This window comes from Eleutherodactylus coqui, chromosome 2, assembly GCF_035609145.1.
Source record: "Eleutherodactylus coqui strain aEleCoq1 chromosome 2, aEleCoq1.hap1, whole genome shotgun sequence".
Lineage (NCBI taxonomy): Eukaryota > Metazoa > Chordata > Amphibia > Anura > Eleutherodactylidae > Eleutherodactylus > Eleutherodactylus coqui.
Genome location: NC_089838.1, coordinates 15846475 through 15866816, shown reverse-complemented (window position 1 = coordinate 15866816; position 20342 = coordinate 15846475). Strand labels below are relative to the sequence as shown.

At 49.4% G+C, this 20342-nt stretch overlaps 1 protein-coding gene across 1 annotated transcript in view; it reads left to right on the top strand.

Annotated features, from left to right (window-relative positions):
- TNIP1 (TNFAIP3 interacting protein 1) overlaps positions 1-20342 on the top strand; it is a 76317-nt gene that overhangs the window by 7208 nt on the left and 48767 nt on the right. The window contains exon 2 of the mRNA XM_066590411.1: positions 14225-14363. Coding sequence (XP_066446508.1) covers positions 14264-14363 — 100 coding nt within the window. The 5' untranslated portion in view covers positions 14225-14263. The remainder of the gene's footprint in view (positions 1-14224; positions 14364-20342) is intronic.

Sequence of the window (20342 nt, the reverse complement as noted above, 5' to 3'; positions counted from 1 at the left end):
AAGTACCCCTACTTTTGCAGTTTTAACAGGCCTGGATTCTTTAAAAGTTGCCTGGTGCCCAGACAACCCGTATCTATGAATGCCTGATGGGTAAGGGTGTGAGCCCTTAATTCCTGTTCATCTGGAAGTGGATCCACTGACCCTGCCCTCGGACCAATCGCACTTACTGGGAATTTAATCCTTTGGTCGTCTATCTTAAACCAAACACAGCGGTGGATCATTTGGTCGGGTTGTCGAAAAATGTCCCTGTAGCGTAATCCTATAGTAAAGGAAGGCTGGGAGCCGATCAGCTGCAGTGTCGATGGCGGTGTTCCCGGTCCAAGGAAAGCAGAGTCATCTAAAAACCGAATGCACACGGCAGATCTGGATTCCGGCTGCAGAATCCCGCATGGAAACCAGCCCCGACCACGGCAGGTGACCCTGCATACTTGTCATCTTCTTCAGCGGTGTCTGCATGGACCTATCGCCTTCTGGCTTCTCTGTACTGCGGATGGTCCGCACGGCTCGCTGTCGGACATGCGCAGTACAGATATATATATTTTTGGAACTTCTGCTTTTCCTGCGTAATCCGCACCCCGTCCGCAATGTCAACCTCCTGTAACCAGGCCAGAAGACCCAGTAACCTCACCTATCAGATGCCGTGGGGATGAAATGATACTCCAGTGCCACGGGTAGTATATTAAAGCATAGTGTGAGGCAGGGGGGCACAAAACTATAATAGGAAAACAACTCGGACAACCCCTTAAATGAAGCGCCACTGCTCATGCTTGTGTAGTGCTCCATTCGGGGATCCCGTTCTTTGGATTGCTGGGGTCCCAGCGGTCCGTCCTCCACAGGTCATCTAGTTTAAGGAAAAGGGATAACTTGTTTTTGTAGGACACCTTTTTAAAGAGGTATTCCTATCTCCAGAGCTTCCTGGCTGAGATGAAAAACCCGCTGTTGATTTCTCGGATCACCTCGCCGGGTATTACGTTAAACAGCCAAGCGCAGCAGCGTCACACTGTTTCCGTCACGCCATTCAAAGTGAATGGGAGTTAGAGAAATGGCGTAAAGCTTCTGCACTCGGCTGTTTCTGTGAACCCCCAACTAGGTGGTCTGGAAATCAGCCACAGGTTTTGCATATCAGCCAAGATGGGATGAGAAGAACCCCTTGAGATGGGAGAACCCCTTTTAAGGTTGTTCAATTACTTCTTCCGTTTTTAGGAAAGTAAGATGACAACCAATATAGCTGCCATAGGAGTTCCCAAAGGGAATGTCTTCCAATTTCCCAAAATTCGCACTGGCAGTTCAAATTTGACTGCAAACCTCTGCTTGGTTGGGAAGGGTTTCTCCTTGTGGAGACTACCAAGTGTGTGTGAGGAAACTTATAGGCCATGCAGTGTTCTTCTGGTATGCCCCTGGAGTACAACCTATTGGAAACCTTGGCATTCATAGAGAGTTGATTGATTGGAGGACTCTTTCCCCGACAGATTTTTGGTTAGGGCAACAAATATGTAAACTACGAAGAGAGAGAATTAGTATTGGTGTATTTCAGAGTGCGCTTATGGTGGAGTATGCGGGCAAATGACTGCCAGGAATGGTTTATATCTATATAATGGACTCCGAGCCCCGTTTGGGTCCATATAATGCCACTGCTGGCAGTTACACTGTAACTTTATTCTGTTGGGTGCTCACCGATTTGCTAGATTAGAAGTTCTGAATGTTCCTCACTGTATAACTGCAATGAAGAGAATATTGAATGGTGTGACAACAAGCCAGCAATGTGCTTCTCTTTTCAGTCTACGGGTCTGACAGAGGTAGCAGAGTACAGCAATCAGGGGTACATATTTTAACTTAATGATTACATTTTATTATTATGGGGGGAAACTGGGGAAAAAGTACAGCAAATCTGTTGAGGTTTTTTTAAATGCCTTGCCCCGTGCTGTATTGTGTCCCCATACTAACGTCCTCTACGAATGTGAACGGCAGTAAAGAGCTGATCGACCTGTTGTCTGTTGATTGGTGCTCATAATGGGTCAGTTCTTGGCCCATGTAAATGGGCTGCTTACATAATCCCCATTCACTACTTTGGACATTGTTTCCATGAAAGCCAACCACCTGTTGGAGCCAAGGTGAAGTAGCTAGCAATAAGGTGAGGTGTGGTTGAATGGGATCAGGGGTCAAGATAGGAATACTGTTTTAATAAACATTCATGTATGGAAAAACTAGGAGCTTTGGTTGGATCTTCGACTCTCATGGCGACCCATCGCTACTCTGTGGTTCTCATATTGGCGCCAATGGCCTGACAGAAGGACAACACTAATTCTATCAAGCTCCTTATGGTCTGTGGTCGATGTTGAAAGGGTTTGTCTAGGACTTTATTGATAACCTATCCTGAAGATGGATTATCAATAGTTAATCGGAGGATTTATACCCCTGGAGATCCCCACCGAACAGCTGTTCACCCGGCCTGCTTTCCTTGTTTACAGAATCGGAAGCAGGTAGCTCTGTCCATAGTGCCGCGACCAGGGTTGGCATTGCAGGTATTCAGTGAGCGCCGTGCCTGTTACCGAAGTGGGCCGCTGCACTACGGACAGGATTGTCTGTCTGCTTTCGGCTGTGTCCGCCATAACAGCCGGCCTGGCATATGGGAGCTGCACCTGCAATACTAACCTTGGCCACGGCAATCACAGCTGGCCCATTATCAGCTGATCAACAGAGATCAGAGTGGTAGACTACCACCGATCAACTATTGGTGACCTATCCTATGGATAGGTCATCTATACTAAAGCTCCGGAAATCCCCTTTGGGGCTGAACACGTTTGTACGAACACTCCTTGCCGATCATTGCCCTGTGTAAATATGCTTACGATCAGCCAACAAATGACCAAATGCTCATTTTCGGGATGAGAATATGGTGACCGGTTGTACATATACAGTACAGTATGTAAGTTATACCACTTATAGGGCACACCACTATCTCATCAGTTGGTGACTAGAGCTTCTATAGCTGTAATATGTTCTCCAAGAATGTCGAAGAATTGCTGTTCGTTGGTCAAGAGTTCTCAGGAGAGCCTAATGACTTGGCATCAATGGGACATATGGATGTCTACGGCTGTCCTAATCGCTTGATGTATCCTTAAAAAAAAAAAGTGCCTTATTAGTGGTGGTATGTCGTAAGAAGGCTTAGGAAACGAAAATCATTTCTGAGAGGATGGAGCTGTGAAATCCCCAGCATTTTTGGAATACTATATCTGACGGCTTCTCGTGTTCACAGAAAAACGTGGGAAAGGGAACATGTTTGGCATCATTATGACACATGAAAGTCCCAGTGTCAGATGCTGGGATTCACATAATTACACCGATTAAATGAAAATGCGGTATGCTATAGGGTGGTGGGGTTCGTTAGGCCATTCTTCTAAGGCCAGGCTTAGAACTTCCTCTTCTGTCAAGAAAAATTTCCAAGATTGGAGAGTAATCGCAGTTCTGAGAAAGGGTCTGCACTACCGAATTTCTAAATACCCTCTTAGGACATTCTGAGTTAATAGAAGCTAGTCCTTCATGTCCCTCGTTCATTAGCTGGTGCATCAAAGAGGTACCAAGATAGGTGTGATAAGTCTGACCGATGATACTCCCATCGATCCCCAGAAAAGCCCTTGACCCCCTATTCTCCTTCAATGTGGTGGGTGCAGGAAGCCCACAGTGAGGAGGAGGGGGCATTAGACTCCCATTCTTGGGATTGGTTGGGGTCTCAGCGGTAAGACTCCACCAGACTTCTGTCACTTAGACTTATCACCAAAGGATATTTTGATACAACTCTTTTACTCTTGGAGAATGGAGCAGAAAGGTTATGTGACTGATCGGTGGGACATCACGGGCCAAGGAAGAGGCTGCAGCAATGGCCTGAGCACCATGGCCCTTTTGAAACAGCAGATCAATAAGGGGAATCAGGAATCGAACTCCCACCGATCTGATAGGTCATCAATATTTAAAGGGATTTCCGGGGAGGCTAGATACTTGCATGAATCAGCACTGCACCTCTCTCTGGGCTCTTCATGTCATCATGGGGGCTAGCTGTTCGGCTTATCTTAATAACTAAGCCAGCCCACTTCTCTGTTGCAGTCGAGACAGAAGTCGCTTTGCTTAGTCATTGAGTTGAACAGGCAGACCCCCTTGATGACATGACTAGAACAGAGATGGTGACCCAGGGTCAGAACTGGGCTGGAAGTGGAAGTGCTGCTGTGAGTCCATATAAGTACCCTCCTTGGGCAACCCCTTTAGGCCTAAATTGTTTAAAACTTGTTACTTGGCTACACGGCGGCTTTGATGGTCATGAACCATACAACTGGACTTCAGCTTGACACTTATAACATTGCCGTCTGCTTTGTCTATGACTTAAAACTTTCATCAGTCTTAACCTGTGCCCTCATTCTATCTTCATTAAAGGGGTTGGTCACTTTAGACAATGCCTTTATGATTCAAGGACCCCATACTTTAAAGCTGCTGGAACCTCACCGATTAGCTGCAGCAGGTGTTCAATCTCTCCACAGTGCCTCCACAGGTGGAATAAGGCATTACACAGTTCACATTGACATCAATGGGTTAGGCATTGAGCAGGGGGTTGGACCCGATGATACTGGAGGTCCCTTCCAACTCGACCATTCTATGTAATGCCTGGAAATGGGTCCTCAAGAGCAAGAGTGACCAGTTTTCACTCTGGCTAATAGAAAAAGGTCCCAAAGAGTATTTGTTACTACATGCAAGCCTATAAAATGTAGACACTACAGGCATAGCACAGGGTTTGTGATTGATCACCATTGAGCATAGATGGAAATCCCCTCTAATTGAGATGGCCTCCATGGTTTCCTAAGGATACTTTGTGCATTCTCAGTCATTAGATTGACATCCTATTGAAGCCGCCCTCCTTGTAATTCTGCCTCTTTGTCATCTCTAATGGTTTATATGTCAGCCCTTTTAAAAATAGATAATGTAGCAAAATTGGGAATTCCCAGCTTCCTCTTGCCTCAGCGCCTGTTCTGTTATCTGTGATCCGTGACAGCCTACCACTAATTAGTCTTGTGCGTACTGGTGGCAGGAGACAGACATTAATAATCAGTCATATGATTTACTGTCTTATTACCTTTTTACGCTTTTTCTACTTAGTTTTTTAGCAGTCTGTCGGCTTATATGATCACAGGGGACAATCCCACCTAAAAAAAAAAAAGACCTGTGTAGAAGTGAAACTTTTCTCAGTGTCGTCTTACGACATGCTGATTCTCTTACCTAACTCTAGAACTGGGGAATCTACCATGATAAAACAAACGCGCCTTAAAGGAAAACTAAAAAGAGCATTCAAAGTTTCTCTATGAGAAGCGTCAGGTAAGCGTCATAAATGGGGGTAGGAACCTTTGTGGGAATTTTCCTATAAGTCCGAGGGGAGTAATGTTTCTGCTTATGGAGAGCACCATAAGGATTCATTGGCCATGCAATGCTCCCTGGGAAAAAAACTATGCAAATCAGCAATGGAATAATTCCTTCACTGTCTCACGTATTGGATACGCCACATAACTAGGGGTGTGAGCCCAACCAGATTACTCATACACCTGTTTGGGAATCTTACCCCTTATCAGTGTACAGTAGAGTTCTGGTTGGCCAGGTGAGAGGGTAATGTGAGCCCAGGGGGTAATGTTTCTCCTTGTCCACAAGGGTATAGGGAGTCTTGTTTACGCTATGGAGACTTTCACGTATTCGAGAAACTACTGTATTTGAGTAGTAGCAGGGGAATTAATGCAAATGTGTCAACTGGCCAGACACCCCTACAACTCAGCACATAACAAGTACCATTAGGGGTGCACACTACCCTATCTTTAATGACCTCTTAAAGGGGTTGTGCAGTTGTAAATTGATGGCTTATCCTCAGGCTAGGTAATCAATAGTAGATCGGCGAGGGTCTCTTACAGGGAACCCTGACAATCAGCTGATACATTAAGCTGAGTTTTGCAAGGAGGAGACAGCTATGTTACCGCTGCAGTGGCCAGGCTTGGTACTGCAGGCCAAGTCGCCATTGAAGGGAAAAGGAACTTTGCTTGTAATATCAAGCCTGGCCACTGCAGTGGGAATGTAGCTGTCTGCTTCCTGCAAAAATTGGCTCATTGCATGTGTGCATTGGCCCAGGAAATAGGTGATCAGCAGGGATGCCAGGCAACAAAACTCTATCAAGCTATTATTGATGAGCTATCCTACCCTAGGCCATCAATAATTAATAAAATTATCAAGAAAATGTAAGACATTTTATCAATAAAATTATAATTTGCAACTGGACAGCCACTTGAAAATATGCAACTAACGCCCCTTAAAGTAACCCTCTGGTTTCAGGACAACATTTTGGCGGGGACCAGAGGGAGCAGTTATTAGCTGCTGTTGGTTTTCTTTGCTCATGGTCCTCTCATCCGTCAGTTCTAGGTCCTGTTGTCAACTTTCCATGATGAACTTTCAAAGTTCATAGATGGCAGGTTCCTTTAAGGCCCGGTCCCCATATATACTGTGGTCTGCTTGTGAGTTGCAAGACGCACTAATACGAACCTCATTCTTGTGAATGGAGTGATATACACCAGCGATGGTGCATGTTTTATTTCGGCCCGATATCACAGCGCCCATTGTTGTCAGTGGGACTGGTGGCAGCATCACACTAGATGCTAGGTGCAAGCAATGCGATATGAGGTCCGCCATTGAAAACAATAGGAGAACTCCGCGATGCTCTGCCGTGGCTGACAGCTGCACCGGAGGATCCCTTCTTCCCCTGAGGCACGGGGAATTTACATGGTGGGGAGCACGATATGGGGACGGGATTTGCGGTCCCATATCGCCAGTGTGAATTTTGCCTTAGGCTCCTGTTACTCGGCCCAATGTATAAGTCGGGAGTTGCTAGTGTAATGTACAGATGCTTCTAGATGTTTCTTAATGATCTATGTATGTCTCCTGTCTATGTGTTTCCAGTGTCTCCTATGTGAATTAATTTGATGTGTATTGCATAGCTGCAGCACTGAATGGGTTACTGTCTGGGTTATGGCTGGAAAATGTATCTTGTTGTGTCATGTGACCTTGTTTTATATATGTGTTTGCAAGGTGCACTAGAGAGGTCTATTTATCTGTATGCTTCTTGGAGTGATCAAGAGACGAGCCTGTCTGCACACAGACACCTTCGGTGTGTGTGTAGGAAAGATAGAAGAGGGAGAGAATGCCACGTGTGTGTCCTGGGCCCAATCTACCCATGCTTCTGTGCTAAAGGCTAGCAGAAACCGCAAGTCTGTGAGAGCCCACCGTGCAGCGCTGAGTGCCTATCCTAGAGCGTGAGTGTGTACCGGTAGAGAGTTAGAAAGAGAGAGAGAAGAGTGTCTGGGAACCGAACCCCGCAGATAACGTGGCCCGTGGATTCATCTGTCATCCCGTGATTCCTCCCTGTCACGCCACGAATCCTCCTGCACCAGTGTCCTGACGGTGGATGTAGTTGTTGTTGGACTGTTTTCAAGTTGTACAAGTTTCTTCTTTACGTAAATGGGCTTTACCGACCGTTCCCGGTTCAGCCTTTAAAAGTCAACTCTGCGTGTGTGGACTCTGTTTTACATCTTCTGAAATTCGCCGCATAGAACGGAACGCTGGCGTCACGCGTGACAAGGACTTAAGGTGAACCACTGTTTAGGTTACCCGTTTAATAGCTTGCCCTCAGTTCCTTGGATGGATCCCCTTGCTACCCTCCGAGTGGGAGACGGTAGGGTCCCGTTACAAGGCCCAAACTCTACCCCGTTGTCTCCTAAGGCTGAGGGCCCGCTCCTCGGAGGCTGTACTACTATGAGGACAATGGTCATTCTGATCGTTCCTCCCCGTGGAGCGCTGTACCTCTCCCTATTCACATGGTTACAGCCAACCAGCAAGCATCGCTGTGCTCCCCAAAAAGCTGCGATAATCTGACCGATGACCGTTCTCTTGAGCATCAGCGGATCGTTGTCCTCTGCAGGGTATGTTCATACGTAGCAGAAATGCTGCAGCATTTCCGAATCAGAAATGTAGTCCTAATCCGCAGCATCGCTGCACATTGACTCTCCATCAGCTGCGGATCTGCAGCAGATTTCAGCTCGTGCAACGCTCCACTTGCCTCCCATATACTGGTGGTACTTGGAGCGCAGCACACCCCAGGAACTGCTACTGAGCACTCATGTGATGCATCACACGACCACAGAGGGCACCGTTCAGTAGCAGTTCCTGGTGCCCGCCGCTCTTTGGGTCTGGGCGGTATTTGGGAAATGAGAAGTGCATGTTGTAGCGGTAATACACACCTACAGTATATGTGGCACGGTATGTGCGGTACTGCCTCTACCAGGGGTGGCACTATGAATCTGCCCATTTACACAGAGGAATGAGTGCCGATCAACATGCTCATTGTCTGTCAGTGGTTCTTAGCATGGGCAGAGCAAGGAGCTTGCGTCCTTTTGCCGTGGTCAAATAGTATTTTTTTACGAAAATTTTTGTAAAATTACACAATTTTGTTCAAATTGTAGCAAAACTCATTTTTACCACAAATAGACTCCCCATTGCAACCATAAAGGGGTATTTCCATCTGGGCGCATGACACCATCTCATCTCACTTCTTTGTTGGCTACCGCATCCATTCTCTGGGCGGGTGCCAGGTTTTAAGGAAACTGTGTGTAGCATGGCAAACTATACTAATTCAGTGATTTCTGAGATTTGGAAACAGTGTAGCTTGCTGTGCTGTTATTGTACATCCCATTCACTTCTATGGAGGTTACGGTAACTATGGCCTCTTAGATGTGGATGACGTGAGGCTGGATGGGGTTGGGAGGCTTTAGATATCCACAGAGCCTACCTCTGGGACTCAAACATATCCAAGAATACCCCTTTAACGCATATCTCTGCAGTGAGAAGGATATTGGGAAAACGGTTGACAGCAGTTGAGAAAACTGACAAGGACTGGATGAGAAGCCTTATATACCAACATGGTCTTTCACCAGTACACCAAGTTATTGGCCGCATGAAAGAGAATATGGCTGAATGGAGATGGGTCACTTTTTTTCCTGCTGAAGACAGTCTGCTCGTTCACGATTAGTAATTATTAGGAAATTGTATAGTAGCAGTGTTTTGGTGGTGCACGTCACACACAGCTCTGCTACATGCACATCATGCACGTCACACACAGCTCTGCTACATGCATTCTTCATACAACAGAGATGAAAAGCAGCACAGCAGAGTCCTGCACACACTAATCACCCCCTGGTCATGTGACCCCGGACTGTTCTCACACAGGTGACTGAACACATGACGGTGACATCATCAGAGGTCCTGTAAGCACACGGTTGCTGTAGGTGTTTGTTAGTATTCCATTCCCTACAAACCCCTGTGGCCTCAGTTGCTATGGAATACTAACTAACACCTAGCCGGACAGCAGCCGTGTGCGTACAGGACCTGTGATGACATCACTGTCGTGATCAGGGGCGGAGCATGTAACCTACTCAAGCACAGACGGACAGGTGGTTGTTAGTAGTTTGATAACGCAGATGCATTGCAGTCAAAAAATGTTAACTCTACATCTATAGCTATCATTTGCAACTTGGCTTTATATTTATGGTTTGGCAGGGTGGTTCATAAGAGAGACCTAGTGACCCATAACTGCACTCTGAATAATACTGACTCAGTCATGAGCTCGCTCTTCCATTTATGTGTCATCTGTTCTATTTTGGATGAGATCATCAAACTTAGACCGGGACTTGCCAAGTTCAGCAGTCATCTCCTTGATTCTTGACAGATTTCTTCTAGACTACTCACTGACCCTCCCTTGAAGTCTCTGAAGGGGATTTACATTTTGACTGGTCCCCGAGCTTCAGAGTAGTGCAGTTGTCCACTGCTATCATTAGAATTCAACGTGCACATCCGGATCTTGCGAAAATACGATAGCTTGAAGTTACTAACCTAGAGCCTGATGCTACACTGCTGCGAGGTCGGATGGAGATAAGGATCAAAGAAAAGTATAACTGAGAATACCCAGAAACCCCATGTAAAAGAGGTGGTTCAAGGAGAGAGAAACTTATCTGTCTTGGTTCCCTCAGTATTAGCAATCTACTTCTGACCGAACTCCAGTACCAGGTAACGGGGTATTTAGGTCTCATGTCCACGGGCAAAATAAGAATTAAAATCCGCAGCGGATTTTAACTCTTCTCCTGCCCGCGGATCCGCACCCCATAGGGATGCATTGACCACCCGCGGGGTAGATAAATACCCGCGGATCGTCAATAAAAGGGATTTAAAAAAAAATGGAGCATGAAAAAATCTGGACCATGCTCCATTTTCATGCGGGTCTCCCGCGGGCTTCTATTGAAGCCTATGGAAGCCGTCCGGATCCGCGGGAGACAAAAATCGGGATTTACTCACACGCTCCGTTTCTTCTCTTCGCCGCGGCGCCATCTTCTCTCCGTCGCGGCCGGATCTTTTTTCTTCGGGACGGCGCATGCGCGGGGCACGTCACCGACGTCATCATGCGCATCCGCCGAGCCGAAGAAAGAAGATCCGGCCGCGACGCACAGAAGATGACGCCGCAGCGAAGAGAAGAAACGGAGCGGATGGGAGGTGAGTTTATTCTCATTTATTCTTATTTTCAGCCCTCTTGTCCGCGGGGCAGGAGGGACCCGCTGCAGATTCTCCATGGAGAATCCGGAGCGGGCCTGATTTTCCCCGTGGACATGAGGCCTTAGTCTTCCTCTTCCCTTCTTGATGTTACCAAAACAAGGGGCTGGCTGGCTGGCTCATTCCAATGACCGATCCAGACTCCTTCTCTTTCACATACAGACAAGGGGGCTGGCCTAGTTATTGAAATTAGACAGTCAGCCAGCCCCCTGTTAGGACATCACCAACAACGAGTGAGGAGGAAGAATACGTCCAAGAAATAAGCGGCTGTCAAGTTTCTGGCAGCTGCTAGCTTCCCTCTGACCTATCGAATATATGTGGCCTCTCGGATGAAACCAGCATACATGCTTATCTGGAGATCAGGATGCTGAAAGATCGGCGATCAGTTATCAGGGATTCACAGCGGGATACAGCTGATACGTTTGTTTCAGCTGCATCCCACTCCCTGATGACAGGCGGGGTATGAAGAACAGAGCTATCCAGCTGTGTTCTCTATACCCCGCTCAGAGCGCTCGGCTGTATAACAGCTGGTCGCTCCGAGCAGAGAACAGCCAGATGCAGAAGACAAGCTGGGCCACCCCGCCTGTCTTCTGCATCCCCCACTCGGAGCACAAAGTGATCGCTCAACATTTCAGCGATCACCTTGTACTGTGAAGAACACAACCATTATTGCTCAAAGATTTTTTTTTGAGCGATAATCGTTGTCTAAACCAGGCTTTAGGGTGGAGAGTGAGTACAAGATCAATGACTAAATCGGACAGTCCTTTAATTTCAATTGCTACTGTGCATTTTTGTATTTCACCTGTGGGGGCACTGCAGAATAACGGAAGAGGCCGGCAGGGCCTGACACAGTGGAGAGGAGGCATCCATAACAGAGTTAGTAGAGAGGAGAGAGAAATTGGAGAGGGTGAGCAGCTGAGATGTGGAGGGGGAAGGAAAATTGGGCGGGCGTAGGGGCTTGGTGCCAGATCAATTCAGTTGTATGTTCACTCACCTTGTGGACAGCACAGCATAGACTTCCCGGCCCGCCGGATTCCAACTTCATAGTTGCTCTCACCTGTGCCACTTGTCTCGCTGAGCTTTCTTTTTTTTGAGTGGGGTAGTTGGAAGTTCATGGGATACCTTTGGTACAGTTTTCGAGGGTCTTGTCCTTGTCATGACAGCTGTGGGGCGAATCCTTGGAGTGGGGGGGGGGGGGGGGTCGTCCCAGCAATGATCGTTCATGTGCTTTTATACAGGAACGAACATTGCTTAGCTTCTCACTGAATTGTGGGCATCGGATGGATATCTGCCCATAAAGTCACTGCCACCTTACCACCCAGATCAAAGATAATCACTGGGAGTCCCAACAGAGAGAGCGTTTTATTCTGATAGCATATTGTCCAAAGGGGGTAACTGCTTTAAGAACTGATCTGATTCTGATCAGCTATTTCTAGAAAAACCTAAACTCCCCGATCAGCTGCCAACGATCCCCCTCCCCCCCTCCCGATCAGCTGCCAACGATCCCCCTCCCCCCCTCCCGATCAGCTGCCAACGATCCCCTGCCCCCCCCCCCGACTCCACCATACGCTTGCCTATTGTGTCCCCCAGGATATCCTTGTCACTTCTATGACTACGAGCAGTAGGTCTCTATTATATGTCTACCTGTAATTCTGCACTCTATGCTACCTTTGAAGAGCTGGTGGCGTTATCTACAGTACGGACATTGTGTATGTCATGGTGAGAATGATTCGGGGAAGTTTCCGACATAACGTGTGCCATCAGATAAAGGAACGGTTTGTCTTTTAACTTCTGCATTCACTTTAAAGGCTGGTTTAGACGGGACGAGTGTCAGGCAAACGATGCCCGACGCTCGTCCTGGCGCATGCTAGCTCCCGGTGCCTGACGCTCGTCCCGGCGCACGCTAGCTCCCGCTGCCCGACGCTCGTCCCGGCGCACATGCTAGCTCCCGCTGCCCGACGCTCGTCCCGGCGCACATGCTAGCTCCCGCTGCCCGACGCTCGTCCCGGCGCACATGCTAGCGCCCGCTGCCCGACGCTCGTCCCGGCGACATGCTAGCGCCCGCTGCCCGACGCTCGTCCCGGCGACATGCTAGCGCCCGCTGCCCGACGCTCGTCCCGGCGACATGCTAGCGCCCGCTGCCCGACGCTCGTCCCGGCGACATGCTAGCGCCCGCTGCCCGACGCTCGTCCCGGCGACATGCTAGCGCCCGCTGCCCGACGCTCGTCCCGGCGACATGCTAGCGCCCGCTGCCCGACGCTCGTCCCGGCGACATGCTAGCGCCCGCTGCCCGACGCTCGTCCCGGCGACATGCTAGCTCCTGTGCTCCTGCATTGAGACAACACAACTGCATAAACAATGGTCGATCAGCTGATCGCTCCTCATTCAGTGTAACTAGCGGCCGGCCGTTCAGTCATGCTGGGTGGGACATCACTTCTGTGACTAAGGGCTATGGGACCCAAAAGTGCTGGAGGTCCCAGTGATGGAGCTGGAGACAGCAGGAGAAGTGGAGGATGAAACGTATATCCTATGCTGGTATTTCAGTACACTTAATAAAAGAAGTAGTATAGTCCATCTTACCGTCCCGCCATCCGGGCTGGAGAGTGCCGCCTATCTGCCAGTCTCTTCTTTCTGTAGCTCTTCACACATTTGGTGGTTCTCCTGGTTGGCAGCACATGTTCATTCATTCTTCACAGCCCTTCCTGATGCATATTTGGTCTGTAGTAGAGATGAGCGAACGTACTCGGATAAGCACTACTCGTCCGAGTAATGTGCTTTATCCGAGTACCTCCCCGCTCGTCTTGAAAGATTCGGGGCGCTCCGCTGCTGACAGGTGAGTCGCAGCGGGGAGCGGGGCAGAGCGGGCGGGAGAGAAGGAGAGAAAGATCTCCCCTCCGTTCCTCCCCGCTCTCCCCTGCAGCTCCCCGCTCCGTGCCGGCACCCGAATCTTTCAGGACGAGCACAGCGATACTCGGATAAAGCACATTACTCGGACGAGTAGTGCCTATCCGAGTACGTTTGCTCATCTCTAGTCTGTAGACCTTCATCTGACACCAAAGCCTCCGATACTATCGGGTTTCCTCCACCCCTCCGCTTATCTACTCCGGAACTGGGGTGACTGTGCTGGACACATTTAACGGGTGCAAACTGCTAATTTTATTGCTTTTTTTTAAATTAAATAAAGTTGTTATTTTGTTTTGTTGTATTATTAATTTCCTATATTTTTGTTTGCAGCACAGTTAGCTGCAGATGTTACACTTCAGATGTTTTATGCCTAAGGCCACTCTCGCACACATGTGCTCGGCCAAACGGCGCGATTTTAATAGCAGCATTGTGCCGTCATTTTACTTTCGTTTTCGGTGATGAGATGCGCTAAACGTGGCAAAATAGAGCAGAAGGTGCCCCAAAAAGTCGAAGGCATGTCTGCGGGGCTCCATTGAAATCAATGGTAGCGTTATACCGCGATTACTGTAGCAGTAATTGCGGTAAAAAGCGCGTGTGTGAGAGCAGCCCTTGTTGGCGTTGTGATAAATCCTGTATAATTCTCTTCTAGATATGTAAGATCACCATCTGTCGGTTGTGCAGCTGATTAATGGAAGGCAGAAGTCCCTACAGAATATATGATCCTGGCGGCAGCACCCCCAAATTCATTGATGAGCAGCTGGACCGGATGGCTGGAATCCCAAGTCTTGGTAAATTACATTTACAAACAGTATATAACATTTACTTTCATGCCTAATGGTCACCATTACAGGGGTTTTCATCCTGCTTTCCCTGAGCCCTGATTTGCAAATCTGTCTAGTTAGGCCGCCTGTCCAGGGGCATTACGGGAGCCGCCGCCGGGAGCCGGAGCCTGCAGATGAATCTCCGCAGTCAGCTTATCTGACAGGCTGACCGCAGAGAATCGCTGCAATTCGCAGCATGCTGCGATTTGCCTCCCGTGAGCAGAGAATCGCTAAAACACCCATGGACAGGCAGCCTTAAAGGGGTTGTCCCGCGCCGAAACGGGTTTTTTTTTTTTTTTTTTTTTTTAACCCCCCCCCCCCCCCCCCCGTTCGGCGCGAGACAACCCCGATGCAGGGGTTAAAAAAACAAACCGGAGAGTGCTTACCTGAATCCCGGCGGTCCGGCGTCTTCATACTCACCTGCTGAAGATGGCCGCCGGGGTCTGCTCCCTCCGTGGACCGCAGCTCTTCTGTGCGGTCCATTGCCGATTCCAGCCTCCTGATTGGCTGGAATCGGCACGTGACGGGGCGGAGCTACACGGAGCCGGCATTCTGCACGAGTGGCCCCATTGAAGACAGCAGAAGACCCGGACTGCGCAAGCGCGGCTAATTTGGCCATCGGAGGCCGAAAATTAGTCGGCACCATGGAGACGAGGACGCTAGCAACGGAGCAGGTAAGTATAAAACTTTTGATAACTTGAGGGGGGCGTGGCCAGCGGCCAAGATGGACGGTCGCACGTGAGTGTAGCTCCCCAGGGGATCCTAATATCCTGAGATTATCCTGGCCGCACACCCTTAACTGACCCACCGAACAAGTCCTATTTGTCACCCTGAACCTGCTGAGGTGGCCGGCTCGGGCTGAGGAGCCCAACTTTCTCCTGAGCCCCCCCCTGCGCCGGACCAGCGCTGAGCTGGAACGACCTGTGCACCAACAACCCCCCACTGCCGCCATTGCTCAGAAACCTGTGGCTGGCACCCTAAGAGAGCCTGCATCTCCCTGTCGCCGCTGACGACCGGAGGACGCCCCGCTCCCCGGTTGAAGAGTGTGCCGAGGAGCCGCTGAGAGGGTGCACGCTCCAACACCCCTTCACCGCCGACCCCGGACATACCCGACGCGGCACGTTGCCTCCCGCTCCCGCCGACACGGGGTGAGTGTTCCACCTTCCACCCGAACTCCGGAGCGTCTGACAGAGGACGTGGGAGCGCCGGGACGGCCCCGCACCGGAGCCCCCTACGCCGTCGCTACTGCCTGCGGTCGGCGCCGGACGAGTCCCGCCAGACCTCAACCACCTACCTCTCGCTGCCGGTGACCGGGGGACACTCCTGTCGCCCGCTTGAGGGCCTGCACCTGGGGGGGCTGCTCGGAAGCCTGTAGTTGGCACCCGAGGGGAGCCTGCTTCTCCCTGTCGCCGCCGGCAACCAGAAGACGCCCCGCTCCCCGGTTGAGGAGTCGTGCCGAGGAGCCGCTGAGAGGATCCACGCTCCAACACCCCTTCACCGCCGGCTCCGGACATACCCGACGCGGCGCGCTGCCTCCCGCTCCCACCCGGACTCCGGAGCGTTTTGCGGAGATCGTGGGAGCGCCGGAGCGGCCCCGCACCGGCACCCCCTGCGCTGCCGCTGCTGCCTGCGGCCGGAGCCGGACGAGCACCGCCAGACCTCCACCTCCTATCTCTCGTTGCCGGTGACCGGGGGACACTCTTGCCGCCTGCTTGAAGACCTGCGCCTGGGGCACACCCGGCGCAGGGAGTTGATTCTACCTCCAGCCGGGGCTGGCCTGTGACCGGTACCTGACAGGTCCCGTAGGACTTTCAATACTTACCCCTCCCTACAGCCAACCGGAGGACACCCCGCTCCCTGCGATAAGACCCGCGCCGCTGAGGAGGACCGAACCGTACGCCACCACCCCTTCGCTAACGGCCCCAGCTACACCATACGAGGAGCGCCGCTCCCAGCCTCTGCTTGTGTTGGGGCAACGCGCCACTTTCCACCTGAACGCCGGCCCGACAGGCCGGATCAGCCAGAAAGCGACATAGAATATCCGGTCGGTTGGACTCTCAAGTAACGAGACCCGTGGCCCTGCAACCCAGTCGGAGCACCTCCTGGGAACCCCCCCCCCCCCCCCCCCCCCCCCCCCGCGGAACGAGGAGGGTCAGGACGGATCCCTAGCTCCAGGAGGAGCCGCCAAAAGTAAGCAGACAACGGGGGGAAGAGGGGACAGCTTGGGAGGCCTTGCCAGACCACTTGTAGTCACCGGGGTGGAACCCCCCCCCCCCCCTATTGATACTGACAGCCATTTTGTGAACACGACTGAAGGTGCAGGGGTCCAATACAGGCTCGCCAATAGATGACAACACAACTTGAGACATCTCAAATAACTGTTAAACACAACCAGAGTAACCTCCCGGCCTTGACCAACCGGACTGGGACCGGGGACTAGCGACACTGGCTTCATAAATAATCTGCATTTAAAGCTGCATATACAGCGCAACATTGCTGTACCTCTTACTTATCAGATATACTACGGCTAAATAAGCCCAACGCCACTGATTCTAAACGATTACCTGGGACTTTACTCTACACTGCAGAATAACCCCCAAGACCCATAAGGGAGAAAACACGACCAATCCTATTTAATTAAACAAGACAACACCGTGGTGCTGGCGAGTGTCTCACTGACTGCACAGATTACATAACTATTCACCATGAGTACCTGCGCCAAAGGTGGCAACGCCGCAGAGAGACTTAAAGAATTCTCTCGCACTGAGGGAACTGAACACACACCACGTTCGTCCCGGACCACACAGGCCAGAGATAGTGAAACCGACTCAGAACAAAACTCAGAACCTACATTGCGTCAGCTACTAGAAGCCATAAATATGTGTAAATCCTCCCTCACTGGGAAAATAGATGAAGTTAAATCAGACGTCACCTTATTACGACAAGATTTACAAAACATACGGGGCAGGATGCATGAAATGGAAGATCGAATCTCTAAGGTAGAAGACACCCTACACCCGCTCCCAAAAGCAATCCAAAAAGTCGCGAGACAGGCAGAATTTTGTCAATCAAAAACAGACGATCTTGAGAACCGGCTACGGCGTAACAATGTACGCATAATAGGTCTCCCAGAGAGAGTCGAGGGCTCTCAACCAGAATCCTTTGCAGAGAACTGGCTTAAAACCACGTTGGGCGAGGATGCTTTCTCGGTCTCTTTTACGGTAGAAAGAGCCCATCGAGTCCCGACTAAACCACCAGCTCCGGGCGCCCCGCCGCGTCCATTTCTGGCAAGAATCCTGAACTGTAGGGACCGGGACGCAATACTGCGCCAGGCCAGGATGAAAGGCCCCCTCAAATATAACAACTCGGCGATCTCTATTTTCCCTGATTTCTCAGCGGACTTGCAGAAACAGAGAGCCTCTTTTATGGATATCAAGAAGAAGCTCAGAGATCGAGGCATTCCATATTCCATGGCATACCCAGCCCGCCTACGGATTGTGGCAAACGATAAAGCGATCTTTCTGCAGTCCCCAGCAGAGGCCATGGAGTGGCTCCAGATGCATCCCGTGTCTTCCGAGGCTGAGTAACACCCATGCAATAACTAAGGATAATGTAAATTCTATTTCTAAAGTGCTCTCAGACCCATGATCCACTGGCTTATGGGCGATACCACAAAAGAACAAACCGAGGAGCCACGTTTCTCCTCTAGTTTCAGGCTGTCTCCGAGGCACGGGCCGGCGACCTGGCAACCGCCATAGCGGCAATAGCCAATGACTTGAAGTTCGGAATTAATCCTCTATAGGCCAGTGGAATATCCCCCACTCACAACCACAGCTACTCTCTACTAGATTGTAGCTTACCTTCTTATTTTTCCTAGCCATCCGCGAAATATTTGGGTTAAGGGGAATGGCAATTGTTAACTGTTTAAATTGTTATCAAAGTATATTAGTTGTGTTACAAGTAAACCTGCGCTGGTATAATTTTCTTTCCCCAATACAAAAAACATGCTCATATTATTTGAAACACCCGGTCAAGTCACATGTCATGATATTTTCTAATGTCTTTGTCCTGCCTTAGCTGGAACGTGAGAGGCCTGGGCACCGCTAACAAACGCAAAGCAGTCTTTTCCTATATTAAGCGATACAACCCTCACATCGTAGGCCTGCAGGAGACTCACCTCACCATAGATAGAGCTGACTCTCTATTAAAAAACCATGGGTGCAATGGGCATGCCACTCTTTTCACACCTCTCTCTCCAGAGGGGTCTCTCTCCTTATACACAGATCACTAAGATGGAACCCCATAAACACCAAAAGAGACCCTGACGGTAGATTTATATTCGTATACGCCGAGATTGATTCCAGACCCTACGTCATCATATGCATTTACAACCCACCTCATAACAACCTCCACCTCATACAGGCAGCGATAGCATTCGCTCACCAGTTCCCCTCGGCATACGTCATTTGCATGGGCGACTTTAACAGGGTAATGAACCCAAATAAAGATAGGTTTCACCTGCCCTCTGGACCCCACACCACAGTTGACTCCCCAATGCAACAGCTCTTTGAAAGCGTGGGATGGGTAGACCTTTGGCGCTCAAAACACCCTGACACTCTTGAATACACATGCCACTCTACAGGCCATAACACGCTGTCAAGAATAGATTATATACTTTCCTCCTCGACATTGGCACTCCACATAATGGATATAACACACTGCCCGCGAGGTATATCCGACCACAGCCCAATATTATTAACACTTAAATTTCCTAGTCTTAAAATTACCCCCACTTGGAAAATTCATCCATTTTGGCTCAAACTCCTAAAAAATAACGATCTAACCCCAATACACATATCAATGTTTATGGAAGCCCACGAGAACAACACTCATTACGCCCTGAAATGGGACACCTTTAAGGCGTACCTTAGAGGATGCCTTAAATCAGCCATCTCCTACATCAAAAAAACAACATCCCAAATCGATCAAGAACTCGAGATTCAAACATCAGAAGCTGAAAAAATCTACATATCCAACCCTACTGACTCCAATAGAGTAAACTGGCTTGGCCTAGCCCGTCTCTATAAACTCCAAATATACGAAAAAACCAAACGCAAATTATTCTTTACGAAACAGCACTTTTTTGAATTAGGTAACCAATCAAGCCATCTATTAGCGAACCTAATTAGACGGGAAAACCAAGCCAACACGATCCTGAAAATCAAAAATACACAGGGCACAGAACTCACAGATGCACAATCTATAACAGCTTGTTTCAAAGATTATTATGCAGACCTCTATAGATCATCCTCGGACAAATCCCTCCCTGACATCCTTAACTATTTACAGGATCTAACATTCCCAACACTATCTGATGAACAAATAGAACAGCTAGAAGCCCCAATAACAGCTGAAGAAATTCAATTGACTATTAAAGACATGGCATCCAATAAGTCCCCCGGACCTGATGGCCTCCCAATAGAAATTTACCGGAAATATAGCGACCAACTAATTCCACTCCTACACGAGACTCTACACCAAGCCCAATTGGAAAAATCCCTCCCTCCTTCCTTATATGAAGCGTCTATCATAGTCCTTCTAAAACCTGACAAAGACCCGACGGACTGTAACTCCTACCGCCCCATCTCACTAGTAAATGTGGACTATAAAATCCTAACCAAAATTCTGGCCACTAGGTTGAACCAAGTAATTCTATCAATCATACACCCTGATCAAACAGGTTTCATGCCAGGCAAATCCACTACGATTAATATCCGCAAAGTACAAACGGCCATCCAGCTAGGCAGACAATACAACATGCCCTGGGCCCTTGTGTCATTGGACATGAAAAAAGCATTTGATTCTCTGGAGTGGAATTTCCTAGAAGCCTGCCTAACCCGTTTCGGGTTCGGCCCCAAATTTAGACAATGGATTAACATTATATAT